Here is a 13,919-nt window from a genome sequence, read left to right as displayed (position 1 = left end):
ATCTATGAATACATTAATTAAAATGTATCATGGGCTATGCACATTAGTCATCAAACAATCTTTCACAAACAAGATTAGATATATAATAACAAGAGTTCAGAGAGTTTCCAATATTTCATACTTCCATGAAATATTTAGAGATTTTTAAAGCAAAATTATCTAAAACATTTTCACATTGCCATAATATATACATGGTGATGTTCATGTTAACATCAGTACATAATTAGTATCTGTTAAGCTTACAAATCCAAAAATCCCCAACAAAAATCCCCCAATAAATCATTTTGAAGTGGCTTATGCCAAATGTTGCAAATGGATCTTTTGAATAGTTTTGATGTATAATATTATGTATACATTGTAGGAAAGATGATGGTCTCATTCTTTTCTATCACTAATACTTATCATAAGTAGCATTACTCTGTTCTTTTGTAACTACATTAGTCATAATTCATTTTGTTGCTGCTGATCCCCTTTCAGTTATGTACAGTTTATTCTTAATCATTATGACTATTTTTTGTACTCAACTGCATATATGTTCAGTTTATTTAAGTCATCATATTTTGCATACCTGCATATACAGGCTTTATTGCCCTGCTAATCAAAATTATGATATCCAACTTGATTAATTTTGTTCATTCAACTCTTGATTAAGAAAAAAAAACAATCATCAAATTTACAAGCTACAGTGACTGTTCTAATTTGAAATTCATAATCTGACATCCTTTTCCCTCAACAGTTGACCAAAATGTACTAGTTACATGTACCAATGCCGCACTCATAAATTGTTGCATAATAAATCATTTTTTTCGTACAAGGTGAGACTTACAGAAAATGTTTTTTAACAATGTCCAGACAATGTACATCATTACATGAGAGATTTCATGAAATCTATCACCTATTGTTTTGATGTGATTTGATTTATTTGGCGGCATAGTGAGAAATTGTTACAAGTCAAATCAGAAAAACTCACCTTTTGGTTGCAGCCCCAGTAGTTGTATGTTGATATACCTGCAGGATGGACCATTCGTACCAGTTGGCATACTGCCCTCCCCCTGAACTATGGCCATGTGGAGTGTGGCATCCTTCAGCTGGAGAAACAAAGATTTTCAATCATACATGAGAAGCTGCAGGATGTGTTTTGTCACTTGGCAATTTCCGTCACTCTTTTCCTCCTGAGAACAAAAATGCATCGCCCTGGCCCCATCGATTTCTCCTGCATGAATCAGTCTGGACCCACCCCACTTCTATCAGACTGAGTCTGGTTTATCTTCCTTTTCCTTGTATTTTTGCATATTGCTGATCAATCCACCGAGCTTGTTTCCAAAGCATGACAGAGGACAAAAGCTCAAACTGGATCAGTGAAAAAAAAACTTGCTGTTTATAGGATTTGATAGATTGTATTTATTACCTTATACATTTGTAGTCCCAAATGAGCAACTTAACAAATCAAGGAACATTTGAACAAAGACTTCTTTGTTACCCAACCTTCTTTTAATTCTTCCATAAATGTTTGAGGAGTGGCAAACTTCCTGTCAGACAATCTTACCTTCGCTGACTCCTTAATGATGACATCGCCTGAGGCTGGGACAGGGAAGGGCTGAAGGCCTTTCTTGAGTGTGTCCTGGATGTACCCATGGTGTGTTTGGATGACTCGGGCCAGGTTGTCAGATGCTGGGCTAACATCATAGTACACTGTGATGTCATCAGTGGGAACCAAACCAGCCTGGAGAGGGGGAGAGGGAACATCAATCAATTATCCATTCCAAAGATTTAATGCAAGAATGTTCATCTGTATTCAATTTGGAAGAAATATCATGAGCAAATCCAAGACAGTTCCGTATCTACATCAGGGCACGTCTCTAGAATTGCGGATCATACCCTGAAGATAACAGGTGCTGTTCAGTCCAAAATATTGGTATGTCTAAATGCCTTCAGTTGTTGAGAGCATAAGTTTGGAATTTTAGCATAACATTCTATTCAAGACACTGCAGACACAGCCAGATATTGAGATAACCATTGTTATGATTACCTTCACCAGAATGGCAGAAGGTTATGTTTTGAGAGTGTGCATCTGTCTGTCTGTCTGTGTGTTAACAGCATAATTTGAGATGCGTTGAATGAAGCCTGATGATATTTGGTAGGTGGGTATGGGTCGTCAGAAAAACAAGGGTCAAGTTTTATAACTATAATAAGCCCCCTAGCGACTTGCTTTTTTGGCAAAGTTAAATATAAGCAACTTTAACAATAGGCAAGTTAAAGGAATGCAGGTTCTATCATCACACGATATTATATAAGTATTAAAGAGTTTCAATCACTGTTACTGTATTTCAATCACAAAGTCATCACTCGCACAATAATTAGGGTTCAGACCTCCCACTATGGTATGTTGGATTCAATCCTCAATCCTTTTATTTGAAGTGGTAGCAAACAACAGGAGCAGGCCACACCACTATTGACACATGCCATTATAATAGGGTTGAAGAGGTGTACAGATTAGATCCTGAACATGGAAGATACATACCTTCTTTCTCAGCTTCTGGATGCGATTGATGACTTCCCTGGCCACCCCTTCATCTAACATGGACTGATCTGGGGTCACATCCAGCAGGACGAGAATCTGTGAGTGTAAGACAGGATTACAGCACAACATCATGTCAATGATATGGATGGTGTGCACATCTAACACCATCTAACTCCTTCAGCTTTGCCTCCACCCGTTCAGCTTTCAAACAAACAAAAATTAAAAGTTTGTTCAATATAACAATGTGCAGCTGTCTCAAAAACGTGATCTTTACGCAGTGAGGTAGACTATCACCAAGGTCTTACATTCCACCGCAGGTGTCCTGCCAGATTTACGGGCGGCAGTCTATGTCCTCAATACCTTCTTCACAGACGACAGTACAATAAGAACGTGGAAGCTGTTGGCTCATAGATTATAGCATAGCACAATTCTATCATTGTCCACTTAGGCCACACCAATTTAATTTCTTGGTTCACGGATTTTTTCATAAAAAATAAGGAGCGAGAGGGCGAAATAAAAATAAAAATAAAAATTGTAAAATGGTTGGGGTAAAGGTAACGGCTAATCCAAAACATAAAGAAAAAAGTTTTCAGCTTGAAAAAAGTACAAAAACACCATTTTTGTACAGTAACAGCACCTGTACCCACACTTTAAGGAGCTGATAATATAAAGGCCAATTTGCTACACCAGAAAGTTGGTGAATGGTTTCATTAATGGTGAAAATTTGCTGAGTAGTAATTTTTATTTTTATTTTTTTTTCCAAAAAAATAGGAGCGAGCGAATCTGTGAACCAAGAAATTAAATCGGTGTGGCCTTATGATATACTTGTGTTTATGTCATACCTGTGACGCTGCCGTACGTTTCCGTATCGTACAGGTTTGAAAGGCGTATCACACAGGCTCCATTCAAATAAATCGAACTGTTTAGAGTGGACCGAATACGGCACAGTTGGCAATTCGAATACCTGATTCGGACGTTGGAACATTACTGTTGCAATACTTATTGTTCGAGGGCACCAAATTTGTTCAACTTCTGGCGCATTTTGCATCAAAACATGGGTTTTCTCAGGTGAGTATGACATAAATAAAATACAACGCGGTCGGGCTGATACCTTGGGCGATACGGAATACACCGTGTTGTATTCTATATTCTATTAACCAATGTATCCAGCTTCACATCCTCATAATTATCATAACCCAACATCTTGTTGAATACAGTTTTTAACTGATTCAAGAGAATTACTTGTAGCTCTTATATTTTAAGTTAACTTGTGATTTCTAACATCCAAACACTGTAGCTGCTATAGGTACATGTATGTACTACATTGTAATAGTGCTAATATCGGATATAGGAGAACTCTTTTTACACAACTAGCAGGTACTTACAATGTACATTGCTCAAGTTTCTATGTCTCTCAGACACCTTCGTCAGAGCTTCTAACTCGAGTTCTGCTTCTCACCACTATGTGTATCCGATGTAGATGGCGCTTTTGCGGGAAGATAATATTCCCAAATGTGGTCAGGGCTCGAAATACTGGGTGCATGTGCACCCAGGTGCACCCAAAATTGGAGCTGTGCACCCAATTATTTTCTGTGGGTGCACCCAAATATTTTTGACATATGTATGTAAAGATATCAAAGTATACTAGTATACATCATATTCTTGACATCTAAGTGTTAGAAAGATAATAGAAATGTTTGTCATGGTACTTGTTTAGGATTTGATAGCCTGTAACTAAGTTTTATTATTAGGTTATTACTTAAATTTTAGTGGTGCACCCAAAAATGTTTTGGTGCACCCAATTTTTTAAGCTGGGTGCACCAGTGCACCTAATCCCAAAAATGAATTTCAAGCCCTGGTGGCACTGTAAGAACCTACTGTTGTGTAAAAAGAATTCTCCTATATCCTATATTCTACCAACCTGATGAAACTATTTTCGGAAGTACTAAATATTAATATAATAATGTACATGTAATGTCAACATACCTGGTTGTCAGAATGTGCCTCATACTCAGACAGTGACGTTCCACTCTTGGAATCAAACTTGTACACCAGCTTGAGATCATCTCCTGACAAGGTGTGACCCTCAACATCGATTTCACCTTTCTCTTGGAATCCCTGTCCCACAGAAAAACAGCACATTATCAGAGACGGCAAACTTCATCCCATTTACAATTATTATATCGTCATGGTTTCAGCGTTATATCCAGAAATCAAACACCAGAACTTCCAGTTGCCTTTGCCTTGACTTTATACAAAATTTTTCAGGATAAGTAGTCCACTGTGTTCGGGTCTATCGAAAGTGCGAAAAGGAACGAAAAGGAATGAAAGGGAACAAAAAGGAAAGTACCGAAAGTGCGAAAAGGAACGAACGCTCCTTTTCGCACTTGCAGTACACCGCTGTGTTCTGCTGCTGTGCTGCAGTGGTCTGAATGCCCTGCAGCTGCAATCAGTCTTTCTTCAAATCTCTACACTTAATCCTGTTCATCACACGTCAAGCTTTTTTTTTTCAGGATCAAACATGACTACAACAATGCTTCATCGTGTATATTGGGAATCACTGAAAATAAGTGTGGTACAGTGTGTGTAATAAAAACTATTGCCATGGTGATGGTTTCATTGTTTATAAGTATTCATGATTGTTGTTGTAGGTGTGTTGTATTTTGTGTTCTATCCTTTGCCTAGCTTTATGTATGAAGATTGCTTTATGCGATGGATGTTAGTTAACATTAAAGGTGATCTCTTATGACGAGTGACCTATCATGTTTCTCATTGATTATACAAATGAGACCATCCGCATGTTCAACTTGATGTACATGTTGCTACCAAATGTCGCAAGAATGGAATTTTTGTCATTTACATGTAATACTATAATAACAATTTCTCATTAATTATGTAAATCAGGTAACAATTTGATGTCTATCAAAAATGATATTTCTCTCTTTTCTAGTAATACATACATGTATGTCATGTTTTAAGTTCCCTAGAAGTAAATAGTGTGGCTTGATAAACTATGCTCACTAAGTATGCAAATTAGCCCTTGTTTATGGAAGACATCTCTGAAGTTATCTATGATCTAATATGAACGATGATCCATCAACCCTTTCTTGAGTTATTCCCTTTCAAAAGAATTGTGCAATTGCGCACGCACCAATGAATTGCTGTGGAATTTCGGGAATTTTTGCCAATCGGATATATCCTCAACAGTAAGCCTAATATGTCTCTCTTTTTGAGTTACATATATTTTTGAGCATTCTAACATGAAATGAAGTGTATTTATAAACTGTCCTCATTTATTATGCTAATTAGCCCCTGATTTACATGATTAGCATTTAATCATGTAAGGCAGCTCTGAAGCTATCTACATTCCAAATATCATGAAGTCTTGATCCGTCAACCCATTCCCAAGTGATTCCCCTCTAAAGGGATGATGCAACTGCACATGCCTGTAGAGAAATTCCTGACATGCCTGCAAGATTTTGGGAATTCTTATCAAACGGTTGCAAACTATACTATTAGGCTTGCCCCTGAGGCATCGCCAAAAATACCTGCACACACTGAAAGGCAGACACAAAGACATGCTAAAGACAATACTGTACTCCCTTGAGTGAAGGGATAAAGTGCAAGAGATGACTACATAGTATACACTTAGTCTATACAATACAGGACTGTCCAACTAATCTGAATTAAAACTATGGAAGAAAAATCAAGGGTAAAGGCAACTAGAGGTTCTTGTGCTTTTCTGTTATTGTATACAAAAATGACTATGTTAAGTACTCCTGTCCTTATAGGTACTATCCCAACAAATCTGCATACCAAAATGGAACCAGCATGAACATGCAGGATTGGGCCACTCGGAAGCGAGGTGGAACCGACTGCATGCCACCCACCCTAGCAGCAGTATAACCTGTATAGGGCTACATTTAAAGTGGTGCGTGCCAAAATGTGAAATGTTTGTAGCCATACATCATCCTTCTGTGAATGCTCAAAGACTTCCAAAGTCTTTTGATGATTTTTCAAGAATCTTTTAACTGTTGCTATACAATATAAGTAACATGCATTGGCATAATACCGGTAGTAAGACTTATACCGGTAGATTAAAAATACTGGAACTTAAAGAGATCTACTCATGCAACAATAGTTATTTCTGAGCTGTGCACACTTCAGACATCTAGGTGTCCAATACATCATTTACAAAGCATCGATAACAATGCATTCGAAGACAACAAGGCCAAAAGTTTTCAGTATCTTTTTCGGGGTAGGCAGCTCGTCGTGGGACGAACACACTGTCACATTCATTGCCAAATTTATAGATCATAATTACACATCCTCACGGCACAAGACGAACATGATTCAACAACAATCTTGAATTTCTGTTGGTGACCTACACCTCATGTAAAAGTGTGAAGAACCGTTGCATAATAGCCCGAATCTACGACTGAATGGGCAAAATTGAACGTACGCAGCCATTTTCCCGCCATTTTTATATCTACGCTAGCAGTGAAGTGTTACGTCACAGCGGTTGTGACGGACAGAAGTTAAATGAAAATTCTTGACAGTATACGTCCATTTTCTCATGACATTTTGTATGTTCATGCAGGTTTATGTTTTATGCATTTACTGACAGAAAAGGAAGGAACATCAGAGGATGTATAAATGTACATAGCGGCAGTTAATTGTGCCATGTTTCTTCCTACCGGTATTTTTTACCCCCTCCCAACCACGCGCCCGTTCGCCGTGTAATTCCGCGGCGTGTTACAATTACAATATTGCGCTTTTAGCAGGACAAGAGTGGCAGAAAAGTTACACAGAAGAAGTGGCAAGGGTAACCTATAACAGCAACATGTAACTGGAGAAAATGATGCGTTGACAATTTGTCAAATCAGTATGGCTAGAGAAATCGTCGTAAACGTACCGGTATTATGATAATAGATGTTATATATCTGGTAAAGCTTGGTCTCTCAGTGTGTTGTAAGTTTAGATTAGAGTGGTGCTAATATATATGAGAAAAGCAGTTGGTAAGGCATCCCCCCCAAAGGTTAGTGAACCAGCCCCGGTTCAGATAGGGGTGTAGTCTGGGGGTAAGTAGGTCAGACAGTCAGTCTGGACGGGAGGTCCAGAGGGAAGAGGGACTGAAAAGATCTTGAAGACAGTGGCGAATAAAGAATTGTGCACTGCATGATGCACATCTCAGCATCATTCAATTGGAAAGAACCTAATACAGTGGTCCATTTAAACTTGTCTTTTGCTACTCTGAGACAACCTAGGATGTATACATGTATACGGCTAGTTGGGCAGCCTTGGCTGTTTGTAAACAGCTGAACAAATAAATAAAATAAATAAATAAGTAACGTTATACATGTATGTGCCCAAAGTTAAAAGGTAAGCCCAAAGTACATGTACTTCCAGTAATGTATTGTGAACAGAGGTTAATAATTATAAAAATCCATTCATGCAAGAACAGTCAAAATACCAACTTGTTCAACATTTCAAACAAAAGCTTGAGTAACCTGGTCTGCTTCTGAACTTGACAATGTTGGACACCATGATGTTGACCTTGACCATGATGAGGAAGTTGCTAAGTTCCCCATCATAGACAATGCTCACTTTGTGTGGATATAAACCCTGACCCAATCCTCTTTTGGTATGGCCCAAAAATAGACTAAGATAAAGTGATTCATGGATGAAGACAGCAGCTGCACACAGCTATAACGTTACATGTACTAGTATGTCTACCCTGGGGCTGGCGTTGCTGTCTGTAAGCATGATAGGAATGTGGTAACTGTATAACTTACTTTTCGACATGAACAACTGTGCCCTGTCGTCAGGAATAAACTCATCAAAAAAGCTTACATAATCTAGCTTACATTTGGTCAATGATGTCTTCAAAGCTAGTTTATCATACTTAATCATAATTATAATGTTGCTTTATTTGAATTTTTGGTACAATTTGCTACTGTAAACAAAACACAATAGATTTCAAAAGAAACATCTAGTATAATAGAAAATGGTAAGACTTGAGAATCTTATCGGAGCATACAACCTGCACCAGGCTTGTCAGTTAGCACCCATGATCAGGTTTACCTGTAGTTGTTGATCCGTCAGCTCTCTGATGGCCTTCTGTACTGACTTGTATGCCTGTTTGAGTCGTGCACCCAGCACACGGTGGTCTGGTTCAGCCACCAGTTTTACACTGTATTTCTGTTTGTCACTGGACGAGGTCAGGGTACGAACATTCAGTTCCTAACAAAATAAAGTAAAACAACATCATACATACCCAAGACACTGTACAGTAGTAGCTACTTGTATGCATTAGGTTTGCCACAAAACACACCATCACATTTTGACACTGCTGTCAGCCTAAAAGTTGGCACCAAAAATGAGCTCAACAGTCAGGATAAGAAATATTTCCCTGCTGAGAACCTTCTGTATTGCCTGTATAATTAGGTTAGGAATGAGGCTTGCTTTCGTATGTCTAAGGATAAAAAACAACGATTATCAAGCTTATTCTCCATTAAATTTCATGGAGGTTATACAAAAGTCATATATTTTCACTTTGTGTTTGTGTCTGTGTGTCTGACTGTCAACAAGATACAAGAACAGCTGTACTCTAGTTACAATGTTGGACAGAACAGTATGCAGAAATTGATATTGAGTGATGAGTGGTTTAAAGATCTACAAAAAAACTTGACATTCCAAGACTTTTATAACACTTGCAACAGACATACATGTACATGTGAGTACAAATGCATCAGTCCTGACCTCTAGGATGTAGCTCTCCAGTGACTGGACATCATCCAAACACTGCTGGTCCTGGTGGATAACTACCAGTTCCTTCAGAGGGTACTGAAACACACAGGAGGAGCACAACTGTTAGTCATGATGTTTATACCAAGATTTTAGGCATTCAATGAAGGAAGCAGTAGACTGGGTTATTTCATTATCCATAATCAGTCTAATAGACCAATACTGACAGTCCCTCACTGTCCAGCAGTTCAAACTATGAATGACTTAACTATGATTGATTAGCATCATGGGGAAGATGTGCTGCGTACTCTTTGAGGATCACATGGGGTGGGAGAAGTAGCCATATCAATTTCTGGAGTCAGTATGCTCGACTAAACATGTACATGTACTCAATACAATAGATTTGTGGCAATTTTTGCGATTACGAAAACCTGTTGTCAGTTGACTGCTTATGCCATGATGGCTGAGGAATGTGGTATCTCAGACAACAACATCATCTTATTTGTCATGAGCAGAAATGCTGACTGTTCTGGCGCCATTTTGAAAATTGCGCCATGTATTATGACTGCAATCCGAACACCACGGGTGTCCCACCCCCTACGGTCCAGAGCCCTTCTGACATCTCCGCAGATGTCGGGAACACTGTGTCTAGATTGAGCCTAACACACAGGTATATTTAGAAGTCAAAAGAAGTGCAAACCTTGACTGGGATGGTTTTCCTGTCCCTGATGACACGGGAAACTTCGATCACAGACTGCATCCTGGACACAGACCTCTCTATCTGCTGATCAATCAGCTTCTCCCTGTCAGTAGAGTTACGTCAACATCAGCATCACAGCCGACATAGCATCAGGGTTATAATACAGACCCTTACGGGGTGACATACCCTTTTGTTATCTAATACAAGCTACCTGGGTGATTTGTAGTGAATCACCAACTCCTGACAGAAGGATTTGCACCATCACGCACCACATAGATTTACAAGCAGAGGTTTGTTTCATGGATGTACTTACCGAGTCATAATCATATGATACAACTCAGTCTAATAATAATACTACAATTCAAATACAAAATGAAATGCGAATGACTGTTCTATGATCTGACTATGCAATACTCTACAGCATACTAGTCTAGTATTTAAAATGCAGAAGGACAGCAAGAAAACTCAATCCTCGCTAAACCATAAAAACTCAGTTCCTCCAGATCTGACTATTTTAAAACTTCTGTAGGAAACCTCACCAGTATTATAACGAATGTTTCTATAGATGACATGCCAAATTTCATGCCTAAACACTTAACACTTGACATCTTTTACAGCCATTGGAATGGAGATAGTTGCTATATTACAGGCAGTTTGCCTGACAGCCAAATACGTGTTTGTTGAATAAAGGTTTTTGTAGACTGATTTTTCATTAGCCAAAAGATGCAAAACTTGGCACAATTATTAACTGTTTCGAGATCAAGAAGTGTACTCAGTTTGATTTTTCTCAGTTAAGAAAAAAGTTTTTAAAAAAAGTCTGTTACAGAAACTCTAAGCAGCCCACCCATAATCCACAACCCTGACGACCTCACTTCACCCCAGGAACAAAAAAATAATAAATGATTGGACTTAAAAGATGAAAATAGGCATGTGGTTTACAGAGAAATGCAACTTGATACATGTGCAGTTTTAGTTTCTTACAATAAGCTAAGTGATTCAAGGACATTATCAATTGCACGTTAATTGACCCTCTAATTTCTTAATGGGGTAACAAGGGTTTGGTCATCTTGAAAATTTATACAACAAATTGAGATATTTCAATCTCAGGAGGGTATATCCTTGTACCTTTGTGCCAAATTTCAACTCATGCGATGAAAAATAAGCCTGTTATAAAACCAGTGGCATTACTTTTTGAACGCCTCTCGTACAATGTTAAGTTTTCACCTTGGCTTTGGTAGCATCAGATAGTGCACACTGTCGACATTCTGCTTCTTTGTAAGGCTGGGGTCCAGCAAGTGACGCAGATTTTGGTACATCTGTTCTGTTAGGAAGGGGATGAACGGGGCCTGTAGAAGAATATGATCACAACATCAACATCAACAAAACACAAATTATGCAGGAGCTAGCAACACACAGCTGATAACCTGTATACAGGTTGTCGAGCAGCAACAAGGCTAAGGAGTGAGTAAATAAAACTTGTCTTTCTCTTCTTGAGGTCGACCAGACTGTGTAGTATGGACACTGGACACGATGATGATGTTTTTGTTGTTCAGAATCCTAATTGACATTTTGCTACCTGGGTGACATGATAAGCCAGGATGCTCTGGTGCTGACTGCCATAATCTGGTGTGCAAAAAGCTTCATACAAACTCCAAACAATCCTCACAAACAGCGACTAAAAACCAACATCACAGCAATTGTGCAAGTCAAAAGATACATAAAAATAAATTGCCACTGCAGTACCAAGGTTAACAACCAGGAGGCTGAAAATCAACCTTCTCCATTGGGATCACTCCACCTACCAACCTCCAGCAGATCTTGAGATCTATCAACATACATCAACCAGAGTAAAACAGTATCTAGCTACATCCTAATGGAGGTAAATACATTCAGTTTGTTACATAAAAAATGATATACAAGCTTGTAGATCAAGGTGGTTGTGGTCAAGCATGACTGTTAATGATAAACTCACCATAACTTGGGTCATGGAAAACAGCACACTGAACAGAGTCTCGAGTGCTCGGAGACAGTCTTCTGTGCCACCATCTCCCTGGAAACAAGATACATGGACCACTGTCAAATCATATCATACCACCTTCATCGCACAACAAAGCCAACTTAAGCTCTTCTATTAATTACTGGTCAAAGGTCACTAATATAGGCTTGCACCAAGGGTCCACTTTTGAGTCCCCTCTAGCCTCTTTATGACTTGTAGTAGGCCTTCTCTGGGTAAATGTTGGTGATAATCTTAGATTGGTGACACAGTGCAGGTTGTAGAACTTCAGATTTAGTAAAAAAAAAACCCACATGATTTCGGGGGATTGTCACCAATATAATGACCTTTGAACTGGCTTTCCATTGCTGCGCCCTGACTTCAGCACTGGTAACTGAGTACTGACAGCAGTTCAGTACTGGAAAACCAGTGCTTGGAGAAGTTCAGCACTGGAAATCCAGTCACTGGGAGCCCAGTGCTGAGGCCAATTTGACCCGTGGAACACCCGCGCGGAACCCGCTACTATTTGCTGATGTACATGTACATATACATATAAACAAGCTTCCTAAGATCCTGTCAGGTAAAAAGTTTAGTTCTAAATTACAAACCAGCTTTGCTTAAAATTGATTAGTATACCAATATTCTTTCTAAACAGGTCAAAGTAATAAGTTTCAAGTAAACTATATGTATGTCCAGAAGCTGCTTCTATGGGTATTCTATTTTCATTTACTACTCTATCTTATTTATTTAGGTACTCACTTTGAGCCTCTTCCTGTTGAAGCGCACATACCAGTTGGTCAGCATGTCCACAAACTTGACCAGTCGTGGAACAACAGTATACAGGCGATATGCTGTAAGACATCAACATCGTAGGCTGTTGAGTCACGTTTTAAAAAGAAGCTTACAAAACAGCTTTCATAAACAGCATAATAGAATCCAGAAGACACATCCGCACTCCTGGAATATGTTCAGCACTATTCACTCAAAGAGACAGAATGATGTATTTTCTACACAGAATGCAAAATAAGGAACATTCTCCCACCTGCAGTACCGTAATACAAAAATTAATGTACTTTTGATACAAACTTTCCTCACATACTTGGCCTCCGTGCACAAAGAGACAAGAAGTCAAAACTACATTTTGTATTATTCTGTCACATGTGATAATGCATGCACATATTTTAAGGGTATGTGTTGAAATCCTGACCTGCCATCTCTTGTGTGACAAACTGGATGAGGGACTGTGTGAAGGATAAGATCCAGCGGTCCATGATGTTGTCTGATGACACCACAGTGTCTGCATTGTAGACGAATGTCATACCATCCTCCTGTGAAATTACATCAAACATGAAAATCTTGTAATTTGGTAGAGGGGTATTCAAGTGCAGTGCTCAGATTCACAAATGGAAAGCATAATACCGCTTAGGTCAACTGTTGAAATGGTTAGTGAAAACACAAAGATGTTATGTAACCAAGTAGTCTCCAAATGATCAAGCCTTTATTATACACACATAAAGTTTAGGGGACACACATTTTCTTTTCTTTAAATTCAAAGCAATACTGATCCTCAAATCCAGAATTTCCATGACATTGCATAAACACTGCAAAAACCTGTGGAAAGGTACATGTAAGCTTGACCTCTGACCTTCTCTAGCCTGATGACATTTTGAATGAGGAAGCGGTAGGCGTTGTACCACGGGAGGAACACGTCCTTCAGAACATCTCGCACCCCATCCTCCTTAAACCTCAGGCTGTCCGCACGCACCACAGGAGAGTTGATCAGGTACAGTCGCAGGGCATCCGCTCCATACTTATGGACCACATCCATGGGATCAGGGTAGTTCTTCTTACGCTTACTCATCTTCTGTCCATCTCTGCATTGGAGAAAAGATGTATCTTATATCCATGATGGACACAATGGTCTACTGAGCAACAGCAGCAAATTGTGCAGGTGAAAA

The 13,919-nt window shown here is 38.9% G+C and overlaps 1 protein-coding gene across 1 annotated transcript in view; it reads right to left on the bottom strand.

Annotated features, from left to right (window-relative positions):
• Positions 1-13,919, bottom strand: part of LOC118415365 (isoleucine--tRNA ligase, cytoplasmic-like) — a 45,254-nt gene that overhangs the window by 11,856 nt on the left and 19,479 nt on the right. Inside the window, exons 17-28 of the mRNA XM_035819919.1 lie at positions 13,607-13,835; positions 13,169-13,289; positions 12,721-12,812; positions 11,941-12,018; positions 11,193-11,314; positions 9,969-10,071; positions 9,284-9,367; positions 8,606-8,764; positions 4,508-4,639; positions 2,522-2,617; positions 1,547-1,723; positions 971-1,088 (exon numbers count right to left, since the gene is read on the bottom strand). Of these exons, the coding sequence (XP_035675812.1) occupies positions 971-1,088; positions 1,547-1,723; positions 2,522-2,617; positions 4,508-4,639; positions 8,606-8,764; positions 9,284-9,367; positions 9,969-10,071; positions 11,193-11,314; positions 11,941-12,018; positions 12,721-12,812; positions 13,169-13,289; positions 13,607-13,835 (1,511 nt within the window). The remainder of the gene's footprint in view (positions 1-970; positions 1,089-1,546; positions 1,724-2,521; positions 2,618-4,507; positions 4,640-8,605; positions 8,765-9,283; positions 9,368-9,968; positions 10,072-11,192; positions 11,315-11,940; positions 12,019-12,720; positions 12,813-13,168; positions 13,290-13,606; positions 13,836-13,919) is intronic.

Source organism: Branchiostoma floridae, chromosome 5 (genome assembly GCF_000003815.2).
Source record: "Branchiostoma floridae strain S238N-H82 chromosome 5, Bfl_VNyyK, whole genome shotgun sequence".
Taxonomy (NCBI): Eukaryota; Metazoa; Chordata; class Leptocardii; order Amphioxiformes; family Branchiostomatidae; genus Branchiostoma; species Branchiostoma floridae.
Note: the sequence above shows the minus strand (reverse complement) of the source record. Positions and strands in the feature narration are given on the sequence as shown.